The sequence below is a fragment of the Oncorhynchus kisutch genome, unplaced genomic scaffold (genome assembly GCF_002021735.2).
Source record: "Oncorhynchus kisutch isolate 150728-3 unplaced genomic scaffold, Okis_V2 scaffold2951, whole genome shotgun sequence".
NCBI classification, from domain to species: domain Eukaryota; kingdom Metazoa; phylum Chordata; class Actinopteri; order Salmoniformes; family Salmonidae; genus Oncorhynchus; species Oncorhynchus kisutch.
Window position 1 is genome coordinate 160,296 of NW_022264896.1, and position 27,141 is coordinate 187,436.

General features: G+C 43.9%; 1 protein-coding gene across 1 annotated transcript in view; it reads right to left on the reverse strand.

Moving 5' to 3' along the window:
* Positions 1-27,141, reverse strand: part of LOC109877569 (cadherin-related family member 5-like) — a 36,779-nt gene that overhangs the window by 5,264 nt on the left and 4,374 nt on the right. Inside the window, exons 6-11 of the mRNA XM_031820047.1 lie at positions 26,112-26,297; positions 14,018-14,108; positions 10,903-11,000; positions 2,511-2,717; positions 2,095-2,208; positions 360-426 (exon numbers count right to left, since the gene is read on the reverse strand). Coding sequence (XP_031675907.1) covers positions 360-426; positions 2,095-2,208; positions 2,511-2,717; positions 10,903-11,000; positions 14,018-14,108; positions 26,112-26,297 — 763 coding nt within the window. The remainder of the gene's footprint in view (positions 1-359; positions 427-2,094; positions 2,209-2,510; positions 2,718-10,902; positions 11,001-14,017; positions 14,109-26,111; positions 26,298-27,141) is intronic.

Below are 27,141 nucleotides of genomic sequence, written 5' to 3' on the forward strand. Positions count from 1 at the left end.
TCATCACCATAGTATATTAATACAGGCTTTGATATGGAGAGTACAGATCCTACTGTTGGTAGGAGTAGATCATCACCATAGTATATTAATACAGGCTTTAATATGGAGAGTACAGATCCTACTGTTGGTAGGGGTAGATCATCACCATAGTATATTAATACAGGCTTTAATATGGAGAGTACAGATCCTACTGTTGGTAGGAGTAGATCATCACCATAGTATATTAATACAGGCTTTAATATGGAGAGTACAGATCCTACTGTTGGTAGGAGTAGATCATCTGAACAATCAGTCATCAAGGGCTCATTTCCCTTTGCTGTGAGTTAACCTTCCCTTGTGGTGCTGTGTGAAAGTCTTACCTGGTATAACCAGGACAGAGAGGGCCGCTGTACCAAACTCCCCTGTAGACAGGTCCATAGCACGAATCTACACACACATCACAAGGAAAAATACAATATTATAATTTCTCTGAATGTCTCTGTAACCCCCCAGCATTAACCAAAACATTCGTCAAATCAATTATAGTAATCTAGTAAAAGGCAGGTAACCACTCAGCTGCAGAGCGAAGGACTCTGCCTTCACAACCCTCTTCAGAAGAACAATGAGGCAGGGAACCACTCACCTGCAGAGCGAAGGACTCTGCCTTCACAACCCTCTTCAGAAGAACAATGAGATAGGTAACCACTCAGCTGCAGAGCGAAGGACTCTGCCTTCACAACCCTCTTCAGAAGAACAATGAGGCAGGGAACCACTCACCTGCAGAGCGAAGGACTCTGCCTTCACAACCCTCTTCAGAAGAACAATGAGATAGGTAACCACTCAGCTGCAGAGCGAAGGACTCTGCCTTCACAACCCTCTTCAGAAGAACAATGAGGCAGGGAACCACTCACCTGCAGAGCGAAGGACTCTGCCTTCACAACCATCTTCAGAAGAACAATGAGGCAGGGAACCACTCACCTGCAGAGCGAAGGACTCTGCCTTCACAACCCTCTTCAGAAGAACAATGAGATAGGTAACCACTCAGCTGCAGAGCGAAGGACTCTGCCTTCACAACCCTCTTCAGAAGAACAATGAGATAGGTAACCACTCAGCTGCAGAGCGAAGGACTCTGCCTTCACAACCCTCTTCAGAAGAACAATGAGGCAGGGAACCACTCACCTGCAGAGCGAAGGACTCTGCCTTCACAACCATCTTCAGAAGAACAATGAGGCAGGGAACCACTCACCTGCAGAGCGAAGGACTCTGCCTTCACAACCCTCTTGAGAAGAACAATGAGGCAGGTAACCACTCACCTGGAGAGCGAAGGACTCTGCCTTCACAACCCTCTTCAGAAGAACAATGAGGCAGGGAACCACTCACCTGCAGAACGCAGGACTCTGCCTTCTCAACCCTCTTCAGAAGAACAATGAGACAGGTAACCACTCACCTGCAGAGCGCAGGACTCTGCCTTCACAACCCTCTTCAGAACAACAATGAGACAGGTAACCACTCACCTGCAGAGCGCAGGACTCTGCCTTCACAACCCTCTCCAGAAGAACAATGAGACAGGTAACCACTCACCTGCAGAGCGCAGGACTCTGCCTTCACAACCCTCTCCAGAAGAACAATGAGACAGGTAACCACTCACCTGCAGAGCGAAGGACTCTGCCTTCACAACCCTCTTCAGAAGAACAATGAGGCAGGTAACCACTCACCTGCAGAGCGAAGGACTCTGTCTTCACAACCCTCTCCAGAAGAACAATGAGACAGGTAACCACTCACTTGCAGAGCGAAGGACTCCATCTTCACAACCCTCTTCAGAAGAACAATGAGACAGGTAACCACTCACTTGCAGAGCGAAGGACTCCATCTTCACAACCCTCTTCAGAAGAACAATGAGGCAGGTAACCACTCACCTGCAGAGCGAAGGACTCTGTCTTCACAACCCTCTTCAGAAGAACAATGAGGCAGGTAACCACTCACCTGGAGAGCGAAGGACTGTCTTCACAATCCTCTTGAGAAGAACAATGAGACAGGTAACCACTCACCTGCAGAGCGAAGGACTCTGCCTTCACAACCCTCTTCAGAAGAACAATGAGGCAGGTAACCACTCACCTGCAGAGCGAAGGACTCTGTCTTCACAATCCTCTTCAGAAGAACAAACCCTTCGTTTGTCACGTTGACATAACTGCTGTACTGCACCTCATATCTCATGTCTGGGTTTACACCCTAAAACACACACACACATAAACACCCACACACACACACATAAACACCCACACACAAACAAGCTGATTAAAGTTGTGTGCCAGTGTTTCAAATCCCACACAGAACAGAAGCATAGCTACCCAGAATTGCAGGTAATTGTGTCATTTCTAGGACTTTCACAGTGCCAGACGAGTGTGTCTCTACTGTATATGAGACGTGACATTACATTTAGAGGTCCCATGAACAAACACAGACTGAGATTGTAAGACAAGTGTCTGCTAAAAGGATTCAAATGTTAAATGTTGATCTCTTTTGACTCTTACGGTGGCAAAGTCCTCGTCTCTGGCCCTGACCCTGAAGGGTCTGTTGGAGGTTCTGTCTCGTAGAATCATGGTCTCTGGGACTGAGTTACTGTAGATGTAACCTTCATAACGCTCCTTCTCAAACCGCGGAGGGTTCCTGCTCTTCCTCAGCACCTCGATGGTGACTTGAGTCACCGCAAACTGGTCCCTGTTGGTGACCTGGGAGGCCTGGGAGAGATTGGAGAGATGGAGAGATGGGAGAGATTGGAGAGATGGAGAGATGGAGAGATGGGACAGAGGGAGAGATGGGAGAGATTGGAGAGAGGGAGAGATTGGAGAGATTGGAGAGAGGGAGAGATGGGAGAGATTGGAGAGATGGAAGAGATTGGAGAGATGGAGAGAGGGAGAGATGGAGAGAGAGAGAGATGGGAGAGGGAGAGATGGGAGAGGGAGAGATTGGAGAGATGGAAGAGATGGAAGAGATTGGAGAGATGGAGAGAGGGAGAGATTGGAGAGGGAGAGATGGGAGAGGGAGAGATTGGAAAGATTGGAGAGATTGGACAGATGGAGAGATGGGAGAGATTGGAGAGATGGAGAGATGGGAGAGGGAGAGATGGGAGAGGGAGAGATTGGAGAGATGGAAGAGATTGGAGAGATGGGAGAGATGGAAGAGATTGGAGAGATGGAGAGAGGGAGAGAGGGAGAGGGTGAGATGGGAGAGAGGGAGAGATGGGAGAGGGAGAGATGGGAGAGAGGGAGAGATGGGAGAGGGAGAGATTGGAGAGGGAGAGATTGGAGAGATTGGACAGATGGAGAGATGGGAGAGATTGGAGAGATGGAGAGAGGGAGAGATTGGAGAGGGAGAGATGGGAGAGGGAGAGATTGGAGAGATGGAGAGAGGGAGAGATTGGAGAGGGAGAGATGGGAGAGGGAGAGATTGGAGAGGGAGAGATGGGAGAGGGAGAGATTGGAGAGGGAGAGATGGGAGAGATTGGAGAGATTGGAGAGATGGAGAGAGGGAGAGATGGGAGAGATGGGAGAGGGAGAGATGGGAGAGGGAGAGATGGGAGAGGGAGAGATTGGAGAGGGAGAGATGGGAGAGATGGAGAGATTGGAGAGGGAGAGATGGGAGAGATTGGACAGATGGAGAGATGGGAGAGATGGAGAGAGGGAGAGATGGGAGAGGGAGAGATGGGAGAGGGAGAGATTGGAGAGATGGAGAGAGGGAGAGATGGGAGAGGGAGAGATGGGAGAGGGAGAGATGGGAGAGGGAGAGATTGGAGAGGGAGAGATGGGAGAGGGAGAGATTGGAGAGATGGAGAGAGGGAGAGATGGGAGAGGGAGAGATGGGAGAGGGAGAGATGGGAGAGGGAGAGATTGGAGAGGGAGAGATGGGAGAGGGAGAGATTGGAGAGATGGAGAGGGGGAGAGATGGGAGAGGGAGAGATGGGAGAGGGAGAGATGGGAGAGGGAGAGATTGGAGAGATGGAGATAGGGAGAGATGGGAGAGGGAGAGATGGGAGAGGGAGAGATGGGAGAGATGGGAGAGATGGAGAGATGGGAGAGATTGGAGAGATGGGAGATATGGAAGAGATTGGAGAGATGGAGAGATGGGAGAGATGGGAGAGATGGAAGAGATTGGAGAGATGGAGAGAGGGAGAGATGGGAGAGGGAGAGATGGGAGAGATTGGAGAGAGGGAGAGATGGGAGAGGGAGAGATGGGAGAGGGAGAGATTGGACAGATGGAGAGATGGGAGAGATTGGAGAGATGGGAGAGATGGAAGAGATTGGAGAGATGGAGAGAGGGAGAGATGGGAGAGGGAGAGATGGGAGAGATTGGAGAGATGGAGAGAGGGAGAGATGGGAGAGGGAGAGATGGGAGAGGGAGAGATGGAAGAGATTGGAGAGATGGAGAGAGGGAGAGATGGGAGAGGGAGAGATGGGAGAGATTGGACAGATGGAGAGATGGGAGAGATTGGAGAGATGGGAGAGGGAGAGATTGGAGAGATTGGAGAGATTGGAGAGATTGGAGAGATGGAGAGAGGGAGAGATGGGAGAGGGAGAGATTGGAGAGATTGGAGAGATGGAGAGAGAGGGAAGAGATGGAGAGATGGGAGAGAGTGAGAGATGGGAAAGATGGAAGAGATGGCGAGATGGGAGAGAGTATTGTCCATCTCCAGTCCCCGAGGGCCTAGTGTCTGCAGGTTATCACTCCGCCCCCTTGTGATTAAGGTCATTGATTGGTTAGGAACTCCTGTTGTGGAAATTCTAACCAAGTGAGAAAGACTTTGTTAATTCTTCAAACAGTTTACCTTTATTGAATAAGATTTTAAAATGTTTAATTTTACCTTTATTTAATACGATTTTTTAATTTTTAATTTTACCTTTATTTAAAAATTATTTTTTTATTTACTAAGAATTTTTTATTTAACCTTTATTTAACCAGGCAAGTCAGTTATGAACAAATTCTTATTTTCAATGACGGCCTAGGAACAGTGGGTTAACTGCCTGTTCAGGGGCAGAACGACAGATTTGTTACCTAGTCAGCTCGGGGGTTTGAACTTGCAACCTTCCGGTTACTAGCCCAACGCTCTAACCACTAGGCTACCCTGCCGCCCCAATTGCAATAATGTAGGTGGTCGATCCCAACACTCTGAAGTGTGCTGCCGAGATACAAGGAGATACTAGGAACAGTGGGTTAACTGCCTTGTTCAGGGGCAGAACAACAGATTTTTACCTTGTCAGCTCAGGGATTCAATCTAGCAACCTTTTGGTTACTTGTCCAACAATCTAACCACTAGTCTACCTGCTGCCCACAAAACTTGCTCTAGTTCCTGAGTATCATCATTATCATCAAAATGTCATTTGGTTATGCATATACGTAGGCCAAATAGATGAGGATCAGATTCCCTCTCAGGATCAGAGGGTTCCTCCTCTCCATTCAGCAGGGACATGATGAGAAGAACCTGGTCTTAGGGGCCATACCCTGCGTTCTATACAATTGGAACAGTCTTCACAACAAACGCTATCTGGCTGGGGGGAGGACTGTTCCAATCATATAGAAAGCAGGGTTTGGCCCCTAAGACCGTAAATGGTCACCGTGTCTAAACACATATGGGACACAATTTGAGGGATTTTAAATGATATTATTACTAACCAATCAGATCAGTAACCAATCAGATCAATAGGACTGTAGATGTTTTCAAAGTGAGGAGAAAAAGACAGGGAATGTTGATATTTTTGAATGGAAACAAAACAAACCTATAGTTCTTCTCATCAGCCATAGAGACATCTCCTTCCTGGTACCTCACAGTACAGAAACACCAGCTCCTTCTATGTAACGCAGGCTATAGGTTCTATCGCCGAGCCATCATGAATCAAACTGCCAGCCCCGAGCCATCATAAATCAAACTGCCAGCCCCGAGCCATCATAAATCAAACTGCCAGCCCCGAGCCATCATAAATCAAACTGCCAGCCCCGAGCCATCATAAATCAAACTGCCAGCCCCGAGCCATCATAAATCAAACTGCCAGCGCCAAGCCATTATAAATCATACTGCCAGCGCCGAGCCATTATAAATCATACTGCCAGTGCCGAGCCATCATAAATCAAACTGCCAGCACCGAGCCATCATAAATCAAACTGCCAGCGCCAAGCCATCATAAATCAAACTGCCAGCGCCAAGCCCCAGAGGCCCAGCTCAGTCCAAACTGCCAACGCCAAGCCCCAAAGGCCCAGCTCAGTCCAAACTGCCAGCGCCAAGCCCCAGAGGCCCAACTCAGTCCAAACTGCCAGCGCCAAGCCCCAGAGGCCCAACTCAGTCCAAACTGCCAGCGCCAAGCCCCAGAGGCCCAACTCAGTCCAAACTGCCAGCGCCAAGCCCCAGAGGCACAACTCAGTCCACACAGACACAGAAGAGAGAGTACTGAGAAACCTTATTCCATGAATAAACAGTATTAAAACATAATCTTGTAATTTTCTACCAAACTCCCCTAACCCGGGTTGACTAGTATAATAATACAGGCTTTAATATGGAGAGTACAGATCCTACTGTTGGTAGGAGTAGATCATCACCATAGTATATTAATACAGGCTTTGATATGGAGAGTACAGATCCTACTGTTGGTAGGAGTAGATCATCACCATAGTATATTAATACAGGCTTTAATATGGAGAGTACAGATCCTACTGTTGGTAGGAGTAGATCATCACCATAGTATATTAATACAGGTTTTAATATGGAGGGTACAGATCCTACTGTTGGTAGGAGTAGATCATCACCATAGTATATTAATACAGGCGTTAATATGGAGAGTACAGATCCTACTGTTGGTAGGAGTAGATCATCACCATAGTATATTAATACAGGCTTTGATATGGAGAGTACAGATCCTACTGTTGGTAGGAGTAGATCATCACCATAGTATATTAATACAGGCTTTAATATGGAGAGTACAGATCCTACTGTTGGTAGGAGTAGATCATCACCATAGTATATTAATACAGGCTTTAATATGGAGAGTACAGATCCTACTGTTGGTAGGAGTAGATCATCACCATAGTATATTAATACAGGCTTTAATATGGAGAGTACAGATCCTACTGTTGGTAGGAGTAGATCATCACCATAGTATATTAATACAGGCTTTAATATGGAGAGTACAGATCCTACTGTTGGTAGGAGTAGATCATCACCATAGTATATTAATACAGGCTTTAATATGGAGAGTACAGATCCTACTGTTGGTAGGAGTAGATCATCACCATAGTATATTAATACAGGCTTTAATATGGAGAGTACAGATCCTACTGTTGGTAGGAGTAGATCATCACCATAGTATATTGACCCAGTTGACGAGGTCGTAATTGGACATTTGTTTTAACTCCCACCTTGTGATTAAGGTAATTAAGTCTAGTAGAGGGGTGTGGTCTATCTAGTAGAGGGGTGTGGTCTATCTAGTAAAGGGGTGTGGTCTATCTAGTAGAGAGAGGGGTGTGGTCTATCTAGTAGAGGGGTGTGGTCTATCTAGTAGAGGGGTGTGGTCTATCTAGTAGAGGGGTGTGGTCTATCTAGTAGAGGGAGATGGTCTATCTAGTAGAGGGAGGTGGTCTACCTAGTAGAGGGAGGTGGTCTATCTAGTAGAGAGAGGGAGGTAGTCTATCTAGTAGAGGGAGGTTGTCTATCTAGTAGAGAGAGGGAGGTAGTCTATCTAGTAGAGGGAGGTGGTCTGTCTAGTAGACAGAGGGAGGTAGTCTATCTAGTAGAGAGAGGGAGGTAGTCTATCTAGTAGAGAGAGGGAGGTAGTCTATCTAGTAGAGAGAGGGAGGTAGTCTATCTAGTAGAGAGAGGGAGGTGGTCTATCTAGTAGAGAGAGGGAGGGGGTCTGTCTAGTAGAGAGAGGGAGGTAGTCTATCTACTAGAGAGAGGGAGGTAGTCTATCTAGTAGAGAGAGGGAGGTGGTCTATCTAGTAGAGAGAGGGAGGTGGTCTATCTACTAGAGAGAGGGAGGTGGTCTGTCTAGTAGAGAGAGGGAGGTGGTCTATCTACTAGAGAGAGGGAGGTGGTCTGTCTAGTAGAGAGAGGGAGGTGGTCTATCTACTAGAGAGAGGGAGGTGGTCTATCTACTAGAGAGAGGGAGGTGGTCTATCTACTAGAGAGAGGGAGGTGGTCTATCTACTAGAGAGAGGGAGGTGGTCTATCTACTAGAGAGAGGGAGGTAGTCTATCTAGTAGAGAGAGGGAGGTAGTCTATCTACTAGAGAGAGGGAGGTGGTCTATCTACTAGAGAGAGGGAGGTAGTCTATCTAGTAGAGAGCGGGAGGTGGTCTATCTAGTAGAGAGAGGGAGGTGGTCTATCTACTAGAGAGAGGGAGGTGGTCTATCTACTAGAGAGAGGGAGGTGGTCTATCTACTAGAGAGAGGGAGGTGGTCTATCTACTAGAGAGAGGGAGGTGGTCTATCTAGTAGAGAGAGGGAGGTAGTCTATCTAGTAGAGAGAGGGAGGTAGTCTATCTAGTAGAGAGAGGGAGGTAGTCTATCTAGTAGAGAGAGGGAGGTGGTCTATCTACTAGAGAGAGGGAGGTGGTCTATCTAGTAGAGAGAGGGAGGTGGTCTATCTAGTAGAGAGAGGGAGGTGGTCTATCTAGTAGAGAGAGGGAGGTGGTCTATCTACTAGAGAGAGGGAGGTAGTCTATCTAGTAGAGGGAGGTGGTCTATCTAGTAGAGAGAGGGAGGTAGTCTATCTAGTAGAGAGAGGGAGGTGGTCTATCTACTAGAGAGGGGAGGTGGTCTATCTACTAGAGAGAGGGAGGTGGTCTATCTACTAGAGAGAGGGAGGTGGTCTATCTACTAGAGAGAGGGAGGTGGTCTATCTAGTAGAGAGAGGGAGGTAGTCTATCTAGTAGAGAGAGGGAGGTAGTCTATCTAGTAGAGAGAGGGAGGTAGTCTATCTAGTAGAGAGAGGGAGGTGGTCTATCTACTAGAGAGAGGGAGGTGGTCTATCTAGTAGAGAGAGGGAGGTGGTCTATCTAGTAGAGAGAGGGAGGTGGTCTATCTAGTAGAGAGAGGGAGGTGGTCTATCTACTAGAGAGAGGGAGGTAGTCTATCTAGTAGAGGGAGGTGGTCTATCTAGTAGAGAGAGGGAGGTAGTCTATCTAGTAGAGAGAGGGAGGTGGTCTATCTACTAGAGAGGGGGAGGTAGTCTAGTCCTTGTATTTTTCTGTTATTTTACCAGGTAAGTTGACTGAGAACACATTCTCATTTACAACAACAACCTGGGGAATAGTTACAGGGGAGAGAAGAGGAGATGAATGAACCAATTGTGAGCTGGGGATGATTAGGTGACCATGATGGTATGAAGGCCATTGGGAATTTAGTCAGGACACCGGGGTTAACACGCCTACTCTTATGATAAGTGCCATGGGATCTTTAGTGACCACAGAGCGTCAGGACACCTGTTTAACATCCCATCTGAAAGACAGCACCCTACACAGGGCAGTGTCCCCAATCACTGCCCTGGGGTATAGGGATATATTTGTTTAGACCAGAGGAAAGAGTGCCTCCTACTGGCCCTCCAGCACCACTTCCAGCAGCATCTGGAATCCTATCCAGGGACCAACCCTGCTTAGCTTCAGAAGCAAGCCAGCAGCATCTGGTCTCTCATCCAGGGACCGACCACGACCAACCCTGCTTAGCTGGGTGGTATGCTGGGTGGTATGCAGGGTGGGATGCAGGGTGGGATGCATGGTGGTATGCCAGGTGGTATGCAGGGTGGTATGCAGGGTGGTATGCTGGGTGGTATGCTGGGTGGTATGCAGGGTGGTATGCTGGGTGGTATGCAGGGTGGTATGCAGGGTGGTATACAGGGTGGTATGCTGGGTGGTATGCTGGGTGGTATGCAGGGTGGGATGCAGGGTGGGATGCATGGTGGTAAACAGGGTGGTATGCAGGGTGGTATGCAGGGTGGTATACAGGGTGGTATGCAGGGTGGTATGCCAGGTGGTATGCAGGGTGGTATGCAGAGTGGTATGCAGGGTGGTATGCTGGGTGGTATGCTGGGTGGTATGCTGGGTGGTATGCAGGGTGGGATGCAGGGTGGGATGCATGGTGGTATGCTGGGTGGTATGCTGGGTGGTATGCTGGGTGGTATGCTGGGTGGTATGCTGGGTGGTATGCAGGGTGGTATGCAGGGTGGTATGCTGGGTGGTATGCAGGGTGGTATGCAGGGTGGGATGCAGGGTGGTATGCTGGGTGGTATGCTGGGTGGTATACAGGGTGGTATGCTGGGTGGTATGCTGGGTGGTATCCAGAGTGGTATCCAGGGTGTTATGCTGCTGACTGTCTGTAGTCTCCTGTGACAGACTGTTCAGATAAACATCAAATAGCATGACCAGCACACACCAGATTTAGTTCTGGGTTTCCAGATTACTATGTCATAAACTAGATAAACTATGTCATAAACTAGATAAACTATGTCATAAACTAGATGAACTATGTCATAAACTAGATGAACTATGTCATAGACTAGATGAACTATGTCATAAACTAGATAAACTATGTCATAAACTAGATAAACTATGTCATAAACTAGATAAACTATGTCATAAACTAGAATTCTTCTCAAACCCAAATAAGATCAGATCAAGTCACCACAATGTATTTTATATTAGTGACTTTTAGAAATATATTTTAGAAAGTTTATAGCTACTTTATGAACTATATGTTTATAAAAAATGTAGTCTGAAACACGAAATTATGTTCTAGTAAGATGATCTCATTCATCATCATTTGAAAAGATCCATGATCTGAAGATCAATTTCAATGTTGAACACAATCATAGCTTTCAATCGATGTTATGCCAAAATAAGTAATTGAGGCACAGATGGAAATACTGATTGAAAAGACATCTCTTACCAGGACAGTGAGGGTTATTGGGCCTGCTATGTCTGCCGCTTTGGCCATGGAGATGTTCCCCGTCTCCTCATCGATCTGGAAGATGCTGCCTTCATTCCCTGGGAGGGAAAGATACACAAACCGTGAAGTCAAGATCCGTCTGCTATGAGATACAGAAGAGAAACCGTGAAGTCAAGATCAGTCTGCTATGAGATACAGAGAAACCGTGAAGTCAAGATCAGTCTGCTATGATATACAGAGGAGAAACCGTGAAGTCAAGATCAGTCTGCTATGAGATACAGAGGATAAACCGTGAAGTCAAGATCAGTCTGCTATGAGATACAGAGGAGAAACCATGAAGTCAATATCAGTCTGCTATGAGATACAGAGGAGAAACCGTGAAGTCAAGATCAGTCTGCTATGAGATACAGAGGAGAAACCGTGAAGTCAAGATCAGTCTGCTATGAGATACAGAGGAGAAACCGTGAAGTCAAGATCAGTCTGCTATGAGATACAGAGGATAAACTGTGAAGTCAAGATCAGTCTACTATGAGATACAGAGGAGAAACCGTGAAGTCCAGATCAGTCTGCTATGAGATACAGAGGAGAAACCGTGAAGTCCAGATCAGTCTGCTATGAGATACAGAGGAGAAACCGTGAAGTCCAGATCAGTCTGCTATGAGATACAGAGGAGAAACCGTGAAGTCCAGATCAGTCTGCTATGAGATACAGAGGAGAAACCGTGAAGTCCAGATCAGTCTGCTATGAGATACAGAGGAGAAACCGTGAAGTCCAGATCAGTCTGCTATGAGATACAGAGGAGAAACCGTGAAGTCCAGATCAGTCTGCTATGAGATACAGAGGAGAAACCGTGAAGTCCAGATCAGTCTGCTATGAGATACAGAGGAGAAACCGTGAAGTCCAGATCAGTCTGCTATGAGATACAGAGGAGAAACCGTGAAGTCCAGATCAGTCTGCTATGAGATACAGAGGAGAAACCGTGAAGTCAAGATCAGTCTGCTATGAGATACAGAGGAGAAACTGTGAAGTCAAGATCAGTCTACTATGAGATACAGAGGAGAAACCGTGAAGTCCAGATCAGTCTGCTATGAGATACAGAGGAGAAACCGTGAAGTCCAGATCAGTCTGCTATGAGATACAGAGGAGGAACCGTGAAGTCAAGATCAGTCTACTATGAGATACAGAGGAGAAACCCTGAAGTCCAGATCAGTCTGCTATGAGATACAGAGGAGAAACCGTGAAGTCCAGATCAGTCTGCTATGAGATACAGAGGAGAAACCGTGAAGTCCAGATCAGTCTGCTATGAGATACAGAGGAGAAACCGTGAAGTCAAGATCAGTCTACTATGAGATACAGAGGAGGAACCGTGAAGTCAAGATCAGTCTGCTATGAGATACAGAGGAGAACTGTGAATTCAAGATCAGTCTGCTATGAGATACAGAGGAGAAACCGTGAAGTCCAGATCAGTCTGCTATGAGATACAGAGGAGAAACCGTGAAGTCCAGATCAGTCTGCAATGAGATACAGAGGAGAAACCGTGAAGTCCAGATCAGTCTGCTATGAGATACAGAGGAGAAACCGTGAAGTCCAGATCAGTCTGATATGAGATACAGAGGAGAAACCGTGAAGTCCAGATCAGTCTGCTATGAGATACAGAGGAGAAACCGTGAAGTCCAGGTCAGTCTGCTATGAGATACAGAGGAGAAACCGTGAAGTCCAGATCAGTCTGCTATGAGATACAGAGGAGGAACCGTGAAGTCAAGATCAGTCTGCTATGAGATACAGAGGAGAACTGTGAATTCAAGATCAGTCTGCTATGAGATACAGAGGAGAAACCGTGAAGTCCAGATCAGTCTGCTATGAGATACAGAGGAGAAACCGTGAAGTCAAGATCAGTCTGCTATGAGATACAGAGGAGAAACCGTGAAGTCAAGATCAGTCTGCTATGAGATACAGAGGAGAAACCCTGAAGTCAAGATCAGTCTGCTATGAGATACAGAGGAGAAACCGTGAAGTCCAGATCAGTCTGCTATGAGATACAGAGGAGAAACCGTGAAGTCCAGATCAGTCTGCTATGAGATACAGAGGAGAAACCGTGAAGTCCAGATCAGTCTGCTATGAGATACAGAGGAGAAACCAGTATGATGATATCTGATCAATTATGATATATTTTTATAATATAGAAAACTCCCTTATAAACACACATCCTTATAAAACATCCTTATAAAACACGTTGATGCTCAGCTGATAATGTAAAGAGAACAGGAAGAGAACAGGAAGTCCCTGACATTGTATATGCTCCCAATTACCACCTTTACTGGCAGCGTCTCCATCTTCATAAGGTAAAATAAATCTTACTGTGAGGAGAACATCAACACTAGATTACTGTGGAGAGAACATTAAAACTAGATTACTGTGAGGAGAACATTAAAACTAGATTACTGTGGGGAGAACATTAAAACTAGATTACTGTGAGGAGAACATTAAAACTAGATTACTGTGAGGAGAACATTAAAACTAGATTACTGTGAGGAGAACATTAAAACTAGATTACTGTGAGGAGAACATTAAAACTAGATTACTGTGGGGAGAACATTAACACTAGATTACTGTGAGGAGAACATTAAAACTAGATTACTGTGAGGAGAACATTAAAACTAGATTACTGTGGGGAGAACATTAACACTAGATTACTGTGAGGAGAACATTAAAACTAGATTACTGTGGGGAGAACATTAACACTAGATTACTGTGAGGAGAACATTAAAACTAGATTACTGTGGAGAGAACATCAACACTAGATTACTGTGGAGAGAACATTAAAACTAGATTACTGTGAGGAGAACATCAACACTAGATTACTGTGAGGAGAACATCAACACTAGATTACTGTGGAGAGAACATTAAAACTAGATTACTGTGAGGAGAACATTAAAACTAGATTACTGTGGAGAGAACATTAAAACTAGATTACTGTGAGGAGAACATCAACACTAGATTACTGTGGAGAGAACATTAAAACTAGATTACTGTGAGGAGAACATCAACACTAGATAACTGTGAGGAGAACATCAACACTAGATAACTGTGAGGAGAACATAAAGACCTGTTGTACCTCTAATGATCCTGTAGTTGATCATCTCACTCCTGTTTCTGTCTCCATCCTTGGCGTATAACGGACCAGGCTCCAGAGATAAGGCACCGTCCTGTGGACAACAACAGACCAGGGTTCAGAGATAAAACACCGTCCTGTGGACAACAACAGACCAGGGTTCAGAGATAAAGCACCGTCCTGTGGACAACAACAGACCAGGGTCCAATACATACTGGATGTGAAATACCTGAGCTGCACTTGGTTGAGTTTGCCCTGTTTAATGGAACCAATTGAATAGTCCCAAAAGTGAAAACTCTTAAGTTAAATCAAACGCACCACGATTACGAAAATACACTATAAGTACACCTCTCTCTGTTCAGGTACACAGATATACTGTATCACACCTCTCTCTGTTCAGGTACACAGATATACTGTATCACACCTCTCTCTGTTCAGGTACACAGATATACTGTATCACACCTCTCTCTGTTCAGGTACACAGATATACTGTATCACACCTCTCTCTGTTCAGGTACACAGATATACTGTATCACACCTCTCTCTGTTCAGGTACACAGATATACTGTATCACACACCTCTCTCTGTTCAGGTACACAGATATACTGTATCACACACCTCTCTCTGTTCAGGTACACAGATATACTGTATCACACCTCTCTCTGTTCAGGTACACAGATATACTGTATCACACCTCTCTCTGTTCAGGTACACAGATATACTGTATCACACCTCTCTCTGTTCAGGTACACAGATATACTGTATCACACCTCTCTCTGTTCAGGTACACAGATATACTGTAACACACCTCTCTCTGTTCAGGTACACAGATATACTGTATCACACCTCTCTCTGTTCAGGTACACAGATATACTGTATCACACCTCTCTCTGTTCAGGTACACAGATATACTGTATCACACCTCTCTCTGTTCAGGTACACAGATATACTGTATCACACACCTCTCTCTGTTCAGGTACACAGATATACTGTATCACACCTCTCTCTGTTCAGGTACACAGATATACTGTATCACACCCTCTCTCTGTTCAGGTACACTGTATCACACCTCTCTCTGTTCAGGTACACTGTATCACACCTCTCTCTGTTCAGGTACACTGTATCACACCTCTCTCTGTTCAGGTACACTGTATCACACCTCTCTCTGTTCAGGTACACTGTATCACACCTCTCTCTGTTCAGGTACACTCTCTCTGTTCAGGTACACTGTATCACACCTCTCTCTGTTCAGGTACACAGATATACTGTATCACACCTCTCTCTGTTCAGGTACACAGATATACTGTATCACACCTCTCTCTGTTCAGGTACACAGATATACTGTATCACACCTCTCTCTGTTCAGGTACACAGATATACTGTATCACACCTCTCTCTGTTCAGGTACACAGATATACTGTATCACACCTCTCTCTGTTCAGGTACCTGTATCACACCTCTCTCTGTTCAGGTACACAGATATACTGTATCACACCTCTCTCTGTTCAGGTACACAGATATACTGTATCACACCTCTCTCTGTTCAGGTACACAGATATACTGTATCACACCTCTCTCTGTTCAGGTACACAGATATACTGTATCACACCTCTCTCTGTTCAGGTACACAGATATACTGTATCACACCTCTCTCTGTTCAGGTACACAGATATACTGTATCACACCTCTCTCTGTTCAGGTACACAGATATACTGTATCACACCTCTCTCTGTTCAGGTACACAGATATACTGTATCACACCTCTCTCTGTTCAGGTACACAGATATACTGTATCACACCTCTCTCTGTTCAGGTACACAGATATACTGTATCACACCTCTCTCTGTTCAGGTACACAGATATACTGTATCACACCTCTCTCTGTTCAGGTACACAGATATACTGTATCACACACCTCTCTCTGTTCAGGTATACTGTATCACACCTCTCTCTGTTCAGTACACAGATATACTGTATCACACACCTCTCTCTGTTCAGGTACACAGATATACTGTATCACACCTCTCTCTGTTCAGGTACACTGATATACTGTATCACACCTCTCTCTGTTCAGGTACACAGATATACTGTATCACACCTCTCTCTGTTCAGGTACACAGATATACTGTATCACACCTCTCTCTGTTCAGGTACACTGATATACTGTATCACACCTCTCTCTGTTCAGGTACACCAGATATACTGTAACACACCTCTCTCTGTTCAGGTACACAGATATACTGTATCACACACCTCTCTCTGTTCAGGTACACAGATATACTGTATCACACCTCTCTCTGTTCAGGTACACAGATATACTGTATCACACCTCTCTCTGTTCAGGTACACAGATATACTGTATCACACCTCTCTCTGTTCAGGTACACAGATATACTGTATCACACCTCTCTCTGTTCAGGTACACAGATATACTGTATCACACCTCTCTCTGTTCAGGTACACAGATATACTGTATCACACCTCTCTCTGTTCAGGTACACAGATATACTGTATCACACCTCTCTCTGTTCAGGTACACAGATATACTGTATCACACCTCTCTCTGTTCAGGTACACAGATATACTGTATCACACACCTCTCTCTGTTCAGGTATACTGTATCACACCTCTCTCTGTTCAGGTACACAGATATACTGTATCACACACCTCTCTCTGTTCAGGTACACAGATATACTGTATCACACCTCTCTCTGTTCAGGTACACAGATATACTGTATCACACCTCTCTCTGTTCAGGTACACAGATATACTGTATCACACCCTCTCTCTGTTCAGGTACACAGATATACTGTATCACACCTCTCTCTGTTCAGGTACACAGATATACTGTATCACACCTCTCTCTGTTCAGGTACACAGATATACTGTATCACAACCTCTCTCTGTTCAGGTACACAGATATACTGTATCACACACCTCTCTCTGTTCAGGTACACAGATATACTGTATCACACCTCTCTCTGTTCAGGTACACAGATATACTGTATCACACCTCTCTCTGTTCAGGTACACAGATATACTGTATCACACCTCTCTCTGTTCAGGTACACAGATATACTGTATCACACACCTCTCTCTGTTCAGGTACACAGATATACTGTATCACACACCTCTCTCTGTTCAGGTACACAGATATACTGTATCACACACCTCTCTCTGTTCAGGTACACAGATATACTGTATCACACACCTCTCTCTGTTCAGGTACACAGATATACTGTATCACACACCTCTCTCTGTTAAGGTACACAGATATACTGTATCACACACCTCTCTCTGTTCAGGTACACAGATATACTGTATCACACATCTCTCTGTTCAGGTACACAGATATACTGTATCACACACCTCTCTGTTCAGGTACCCAGATATACTGTAACACACCTCTCTCTGTTCAGGTACACAGATATACTGTATCACACCTCTCTCTGTTCAGGTACACAGATATACTGTATCACAACCTCTCTCTGTTCAGGTACACAGATATACTGTAACACACCTCTCTCTGTTCAGGTAGACAGATATACTGTAACACACACCTCTCTCTGTTCAGGTACACAGATATACTGTATCACACACCTCTCTCTGTTCAGGTACACAGATATACTGTATCACACACCTCTCTCTGTTCAGGTACACAGATATACTGTATCACACACCTCTCTCTGTTAAGGTACACAGATATACTGTATCACACACCTCTCTCTGTTCAGGTACACAGATATACTGTATCACACATCTCTCTGTTCAGGTACACAGATATACTGTATCACACACCTCTCTGTTCAGGTACCCAGATATACTGTAACACACCTCTCTCTGTTCAGGTACACAGATATACTGTATCACACCTCTCTCTGTTCAGGTACACAGATATACTGTATCACACCTCTCTCTGTTCAGGTACACAGATATACTGTATCACACCTCTCTCTGTTCAGGTACACAGATATACTGTATCACACCTCTCTCTGTTCAGGTACACTGTATCACACCTCTCTCTGTTCAGGTACACAGATATACTGTATCACACCTCTCTCTGTTCAGGTACACAGATATACTGTATCACACCTCTCTCTGTTCAGGTACACAGATATACTGTATCACACCTCTCTCTGTTCAGGTACACAGATATACTGTATCACACACCTCTCTCTGTTCAGGTACGCAGATATACTGTATCACACCTCTCTCTGTTCAGGTACACAGATATACTGTATCACACCTCTCTCTGTTCAGGTACACAGATATACTGTATCACACCTCTCTCTGTTCAGGTACACAGATATACTGTATCACACCTCTCTCTGTTCAGGTACACAGATATACTGTATCACACCTCTCTCTGTTCAGGTACACAGATATACTGTATCACACCTCTCTCTGTTCAGGTACACTGTATCACACCTCTCTCTGTTCAGGTACACAGATATACTGTATCACACCTCTCTCTGTTCAGGTACACAGATATACTGTATCACACCTCTCTCTGTTCAGGTACACAGATATACTGTATCACACCTCTCTCTGTTCAGGTACACAGATATACTGTATCACACCTCTCTCTGTTCAGGTACACAGATATACTGTATCACACCTCTCTCTGTTCAGGTACACAGATATACTGTATCACACCTCTCTCTGTTCAGGTACACAGATATACTGTATCACACACCTCTCTCTGTTCAGGTACACAGATATACTGTATCACACCTCTCTCTGTTCAGGTACACAGATATACTGTATCACACCTCTCTCTGTTCAGGTACACAGATATACTGTATCACACCTCTCTCTGTTCAGGTACACAGATATACTGTATCACACACACCTCTCTCTGTTCAGGTACACAGATATACTGTATCACACACCTCTCTCTGTTCAGGTACACAGATATACTGTATCACACACCTCTCTCTGTTCAGGTACACAGATATACTGTATCACACACCTCTCTCTGTTCAGGTACACAGATATACGGTATCACACACCTCTCTCTGTTAAGGTACACAGATATACTGTATCACACACCTCTCTCTGTTCAGGTACACAGATATACTGTATCACACATCTCTCTGTTCAGGTACACAGATATACTGTATCACACACCTCTCTGTTCAGGTACCCAGATATACTGTAACACACCTCTCTCTGTTCAGGTACACAGATATACTGTATCACACCTCTCTCTGTTCAGGTACACAGATATACTGTATCACACCTCTCTCTGTCAGGTACACAGATATACTGTAACACACCTCTCTCTGTTCAGGTAGACAGATATACTGTAACACACACCTCTCTCTGTTCAGGTACACAGATATACTGTATCACACACCTCTCTCTGTTCAGGTACACAGATATACTGTATCACACACCTCTCTCTGTTCAGGTACACAGATATACTGTATCACACACCTCTCTCTGTTAAGGTACACAGATATACTGTATCACACACCTCTCTCTGTTCAGGTACACAGATATACTGTATCACACATCTCTCTGTTCAGGTACACAGATATACTGTATCACACACCTCTCTGTTCAGGTACCCAGATATACTGTAACACACCTCTCTCTGTTCAGGTACACAGATATACTGTATCACACCTCTCTCTGTTCAGGTACACAGATATACTGTATCACACCTCTCTCTGTTCAGGTACACAGATATACTGTATCACACCTCTCTCTGTTCAGGTACACAGATATACTGTATCACACCTCTCTCTGTTCAGGTACACTGTATCACACCTCTCTCTGTTCAGGTACACAGATATACTGTATCACACCTCTCTCTGTTCAGGTACACAGATATACTGTATCACACCTCTCTCTGTTCAGGTACACAGATATACTGTATCACACCTCTCTCTGTTCAGGTACACAGATATACTGTATCACACACCTCTCTCTGTTCAGGTACGCAGATATACTGTATCACACCTCTCTCTGTTCAGGTACACAGATATACTGTATCACACCTCTCTCTGTTCAGGTACACAGATATACTGTATCACACCTCTCTCTGTTCAGGTACACAGATATACTGTATCACACCTCTCTCTGTTCAGGTACACAGATATACTGTATCACACCTCTCTCTGTTCAGGTACACAGATATACTGTATCACACCTCTCTCTGTTCAGGTACACAGATATACTGTATCACACCTCTCTCTGTTCAGGTACACAGATATACTGTATCACACCTCTCTCTGTTCAGGTACACAGATATACTGTATCACACCTCTCTCTGTTCAGGTACACAGATATACTGTATCACACCTCTCTCTGTTCAGGTACACAGATAATACTGTATCACACACCCTCTCTCTGTTTCAGGTATACTGTATCACACCTCTCTCTGTTCAGGTACACAGATATACTGTATCACACACCTCTCTCTGTTCAGGTACACAGATATACTGTATCACACCTCTCTCTGTTCAGGTACACTGATATACTGTATCACACCTCTCTCTGTTCAGGTACACAGATATACTGTATCACACCTCTCTCTGTTCAGGTACACAGATATACTGTATCACACCCTCTCTCTGTTCAGGTACACTGATATACTGTATCACACCTCTCTCTTGTTCAGGTACACAGATATACTGTAACACACCTCTCTCTGTTCAGGTACACAGATATACTGTATCACACACCTCTCTCTGTTCAGGTACACAGATATACTGTATCACACCTCTCTCTGTTCAGGTACACAGATATACTGTATCACACCTCTCTCTGTTCAGGTACACAGATATACTGTATCACACCTCTCTCTGTTCAGGTACACAGATATACTGTATCACACCTCTCTCTGTTCAGGTACACAGATATACTGTATCACACCTCTCTCTGTTCAGGTACACAGATATACTGTATCACACCTCTCTCTGTTCAGGTACACAGATATACTGTATCACACCTCTCTCTGTTCAGGTACACAGATATACTGTATCACACCTCTCTCTGTTCAGGTACACAGATATACTGTATCACACACCTCTCTCTGTTCAGGTATACTGTATCACACCTCTCTCTGTTCAGGTACACAGATATACTGTATCACACACCTCTCTCTGTTCAGGTACACAGATATACTGTATCACACCTCTCTCTGTTCAGGTACACAGATATACTGTATCACACCTCTCTCTGTTCAGGTACACAGATATACTGTATCACACCTCTCTCTGTTCAGGTACACAGATATACTGTATCACACACCTCTCTCTGTTCAGGTACACAGATATACTGTATCACACCTCTCTCTGTTCAGGTACACAGATATACTGTATCACACCTCTCTCTGTTCAGGTACACAGATATACTGTATCACACACCTCTCTCTGTTCAGGTACACAGATATACTGTATCACACCTCTCTCTGTTCAGGTACACAGATATACTGTATCACACCTCTCTCTGTTCAGGTACACAGATATACTGTATCACACCTCTCTCTGTTCAGGTACACAGATATACTGTATCACACACCTCTCTCTGTTCAGGTACACAGATATACTGTATCACACACCTCTCTCTGTTCAGGTACACAGATATACTGTATCACACACCTCTCTCTGTTCAGGTACACAGATATACTGTATCACACACCTCTCTCTGTTCAGGTACACAGATATACTGTATCACACACCTCTCTCTGTTAAGGTACACAGATATACTGTATCACACACCTCTCTCTGTTCAGGTACACAGATATACTGTATCACACATCTCTCTGTTCAGGTACACAGATATACTGTATCACACACCTCTCTGTTCAGGTACCCAGATATACTGTAACACACCTCTCTCTGTTCAGGTACACAGATATACTGTATCACACCTCTCTCTGTTCAGGTACACAGATATACTGTATCACACCTCTCTCTGTTCAGGTACACAGATATACTGTAACACACCTCTCTCTGTTCAGGTAGACAGATATACTGTAACACACACCTCTCTCTGTTCAGGTACACAGATATACTGTATCACACACCTCTCTCTGTTCAGGTACACAGATATACTGTATCACACACCTCTCTCTGTTCAGGTACACAGATATACTGTATCACACACCTCTCTCTGTTAAGGTACACAGATATACTGTATCACACACCTCTCTCTGTTCAGGTACACAGATATACTGTATCACACATCTCTCTGTTCAGGTACACAGATATACTGTATCACACACCTCTCTGTTCAGGTACCCAGATATACTGTAACACACCTCTCTCTGTTCAGGTACACAGATATACTGTATCACACCTCTCTCTGTTCAGGTACACAGATATACTGTATCACACCTCTCTCTGTTCAGGTACACAGATATACTGTATCACACCTCTCTCTGTTCAGGTACCAGATATACTGTATCACACCTCTCTCTGTTCAGGTACACTGTATCACACCTCTCTCTGTTCAGGTACACAGATATACTGTATCACACCTCTCTCTGTTCAGGTACACAGATATACTGTATCACACCTCTCTCTGTTCAGGTACACAGATATACTGTATCACACCTCTCTCTGTTCAGGTACACAGATATACTGTATCACACCTCTCTCTGTTCAGGTACACTGTATCACACCTCTCTCTGTTCAGGTACACAGATATACTGTATCACACCTCTCTCTGTTCAGGTACACAGATATACTGTATCACACCTCTCTCTGTTCAGGTACACAGATATACTGTATCACACCTCTCTCTGTTCAGGTACACAGATATACTGTATCACACACCTCTCTCTGTTCAGGTACGCAGATATACTGTATCACACCTCTCTCTGTTCAGGTACACAGATATACTGTATCACACCTCTCTCTGTTCAGGTACACAGATATACTGTATCACACCTCTCTCTGTTCAGGTACACAGATATACTGTATCACACCTCTCTCTGTTCAGGTACACAGATATACTGTATCACACCTCTCTCTGTTCAGGTACACAGATATACTGTATCACACCTCTCTCTGTTCAGGTACACTGTATCACACCTCTCTCTGTTCAGGTACACAGATATACTGTATCACACCTCTCTCTGTTCAGGTACACAGATATACTGTATCACACCTCTCTCTGTTCAGGTACACAGATATACTGTATCACACCTCTCTCTGTTCAGGTACACAGATATACTGTATCACACCTCTCTCTGTTCACACCTCTCTCTGTTCAGGTACACAGATATACTGTATCACACCTCTCTCTGTTCAGGTACCACAGATATACTGTATCACACCTCTCTCTGTTCAGGTACACAGATATACTGTATCACACACCTCTCTCTGTTCAGGTACACAGATATACTGTATCACACCTCTCTCTGTTCAGGTACACAGATATACTGTATCACACCTCTCTCTGTTCAGGTACACAGATATACTGTATCACACCTCTCTCTGTTCAGGTACACAGATATACTGTATCACACACCTCTCTCTGTTCAGGTACACAGATATACTGTATCACACACCTCTCTCTGTTCAGGTACACAGATATACTGTATCACACACCTCTCTCTGTTCAGGTACACAGATATACTGTATCACACACCTCTCTCTGTTCAGGTACACAGATATACTGTATCACACACCTCTCTCTGTTAAGGTACACAGATATACTGTATCACACACCTCTCTCTGTTCAGGTACACAGATATACTGTATCACACATCTCTCTGTTCAGGTACACAGATATACTGTATCACACACCTCTCTGTTCAGGTACCCAGATATACTGTAACACACCTCTCTCTGTTCAGGTACACAGATATACTGTATCACACCTCTCTCTGTTCAGGTACACAGATATACTGTATCACACCTCTCTCTGTTCAGGTACACAGATATACTGTAACACACCTCTCTCTGTTCAGGTAGACAGATATACTGTAACACACACCTCTCTCTGTTCAGGTACACAGATATACTGTATCACACACCTCTCTCTGTTCAGGTACACAGATATACTGTATCACACACCTCTCTCTGTTCAGGTACACAGATATACTGTATCACACACCTCTCTCTGTTAAGGTACACAGATATACTGTATCACACACCTCTCTCTGTTCAGGTACACAGATATACTGTATCACACATCTCTCTGTTCAGGTACACAGATATACTGTATCACACACCTCTCTGTTCAGGTACCCAGATATACTGTAACACACCTCTCTCTGTTCAGGTACACAGATATACTGTATCACACCTCTCTCTGTTCAGGTACACAGATATACTGTATCACACCTCTCTCTGTTCAGGTACACAGATATACTGTATCACACCTCTCTCTGTTCAGGTACACAGATATACTGTATCACACCTCTCTCTGTTCAGGTACACTGTATCACACCTCTCTCTGTTCAGGTACACAGATATACTGTATCACACCTCTCTCTGTTCAGGTACACAGATATACTGTATCACACCTCTCTCTGTTCAGGTACACAGATATACTGTATCACACCTCTCTCTGTTCAGGTACACAGATATACTGTATCACACACCTCTCTCTGTTCAGGTACGCAGATATACTGTATCACACCTCTCTCTGTTCAGGTACACAGATATACTGTATCACACCTCTCTCTGTTCAGGTACACAGATATACTGTATCACACCTCTCTCTGTTCAGGTACACAGATATACTGTATCACACCTCTCTCTGTTCAGGTACACAGATATACTGTATCACACCTCTCTCTGTTTCAGGTACACAGATATACTGTATCACACCTCTCTCTGTTCAGGTACACTGTATCACACCTCTCTCTGTTCAGGTACACAGATATACTGTATCACACCTCTCTCTGTTCAGGTACACAGATATACTGTATCACACCTCTCTCTGTTCAGGTACACAGATATACTGTATCACACCTCTCTCTGTTCAGGTACACAGATATACTGTATCACACACCTCTCTCTGTTCAGGTACACAGATATACTGTATCACACCTCTCTCTGTTCAGGTACACAGATATACTGTATCACACCTCTCTCTGTTCAGGTACACAGATATACTGTATCACACCTCTCTCTGTTCAGGTACACAGATATACTGTATCACACCTCTCTCTGTTCAGGTACACAGATATACTGTATCACACCTCTCTCTGTTCAGGTACACAGATATACTGTATCACACCTCTCTCTGTTCAGGTACACAGATATACTGTATCACACCTCTCTCTGTTCAGGTACACAGATATACTGTATCACACCTCTCTCTGTTCAGGTACACAGATATACTGTATCACACCTCTCTCTGTTCAGGTACACAGATATACTGTATCACACCTCTCTCTGTTCAGGTACACAGATATACTGTATCACACCTCTCTCTGTTCAGGTACACAGATATACTGTATCACACACCTCTCTCTGTTCAGGTACACAGATATACTGTATCACACCTCTCTCTGTTCAGGTACACAGATATACTGTATCACACCTCTCTTTGTTCAGGTACACAGATATACTGTATCACACCTCTCTCTGTTCAGGTACACAGATATACTGTATCACACACCTCTCTCTGTTCAGGTACACAGATATACTGTATCACACACCTCTCTCTGTTCAGGTACACAGATATACTGTATCACACACCTCTCTCTGTTCAGGTACACAGATATACTGTATCACACACCTCTCTCTGTTCAGGTACACAGATATACTGTATCACACACCTCTCTCTGTTAAGGTACACAGATATACTGTATCACACACCTCTCTCTGTTCAGGTACACAGATATACTGTATCACACATCTCTCTGTTCAGGTACACAGATATACTGTATCACACACCTCTCTGTTCAGGTACCCAGATATACTGTAACACACCTCTCTCTGTTCAGGTACACAGATATACTGTATCACACCTCTCTCTGTTCAGGTACACAGATATACTGTATCACACCTCTCTCTGTTCAGGTACACAGATATACTGTAACACACCTCTCTCTGTTCAGGTAGACAGATATACTGTAACACACACCTCTCTCTGTTCAGGTACACAGATATACTGTATCACACACCTCTTTCTCTGTGAGGTTGACCTTTGCCCTGTAGCCGGAGCTGACACACAGTTTGGCTATCCCCAGGTTGGTTCTGACACAGGGCTGGAACCACGGTGGACGGTTGTCAATGTCCTTCACGTTAACCGTGATGGTCACCACGGCAGTGAACGAAGGCTCGCCGGACTCAGAAACGTTATACGTGTCCTGGGAAATGGTATTAATAGATTGTCAAGGAAGGTCAAAGGGCATTGAGCTGAGGACAGCAGATCCTGGTTCTCTACTATAGGATTATGTTATTTTACAGATTCTAGTATATTTCTGGAATACTTTACAGATTAGAGTATATTTCTGGAATACTTTACAGATTCTAGTATATTTCTGGAATACTTTACAGATTCTAGTATATTTCTTGAATACTTTACAGATTCTAGTATATTTTTTGATTACTTTACAGATTCTAGTATATTTCTTTAATACATTACAGATTCTAGTATATTTCTTGAATACTTTACAGATTCTGGTATATTAATTGAATACTTTACAGATTCTAGTATATTTCTTGAATACTTTACAGACTCTAGGATATTTCTTGAATACGTTAAAGATTCTAGTATATTTATTGAATACTTTACAGACTAGTATATTTCTTGAATACTTTTTACACATTCTAGTATATTTATTGAATACTTTAAGGATTCTAGTATATTTCTTGAATACTTTACAGACGAGTATATTTATTGAATACTTTACAGATTCTAGTATATTTCTTGAATACTTTACAGATTCTAGTATATTTATTGAATACTTTACAGATTCTAGTATATTTATTGAATACTTTACAGATTCTAGTATATTTATTGAATACTTTACAGATTATAATATATTTATTTAATACTTTACAGATTCTAGTATATTTATTGAACATTTTACAGATTCTGGTATATTTCTTTAATACTTTACAGATTTTAGTATATTTATTGAATACTTTACAGATTCTAGTATATTTATTGAATACTTTACAGATTATAATATATTTCTTTAATACTTT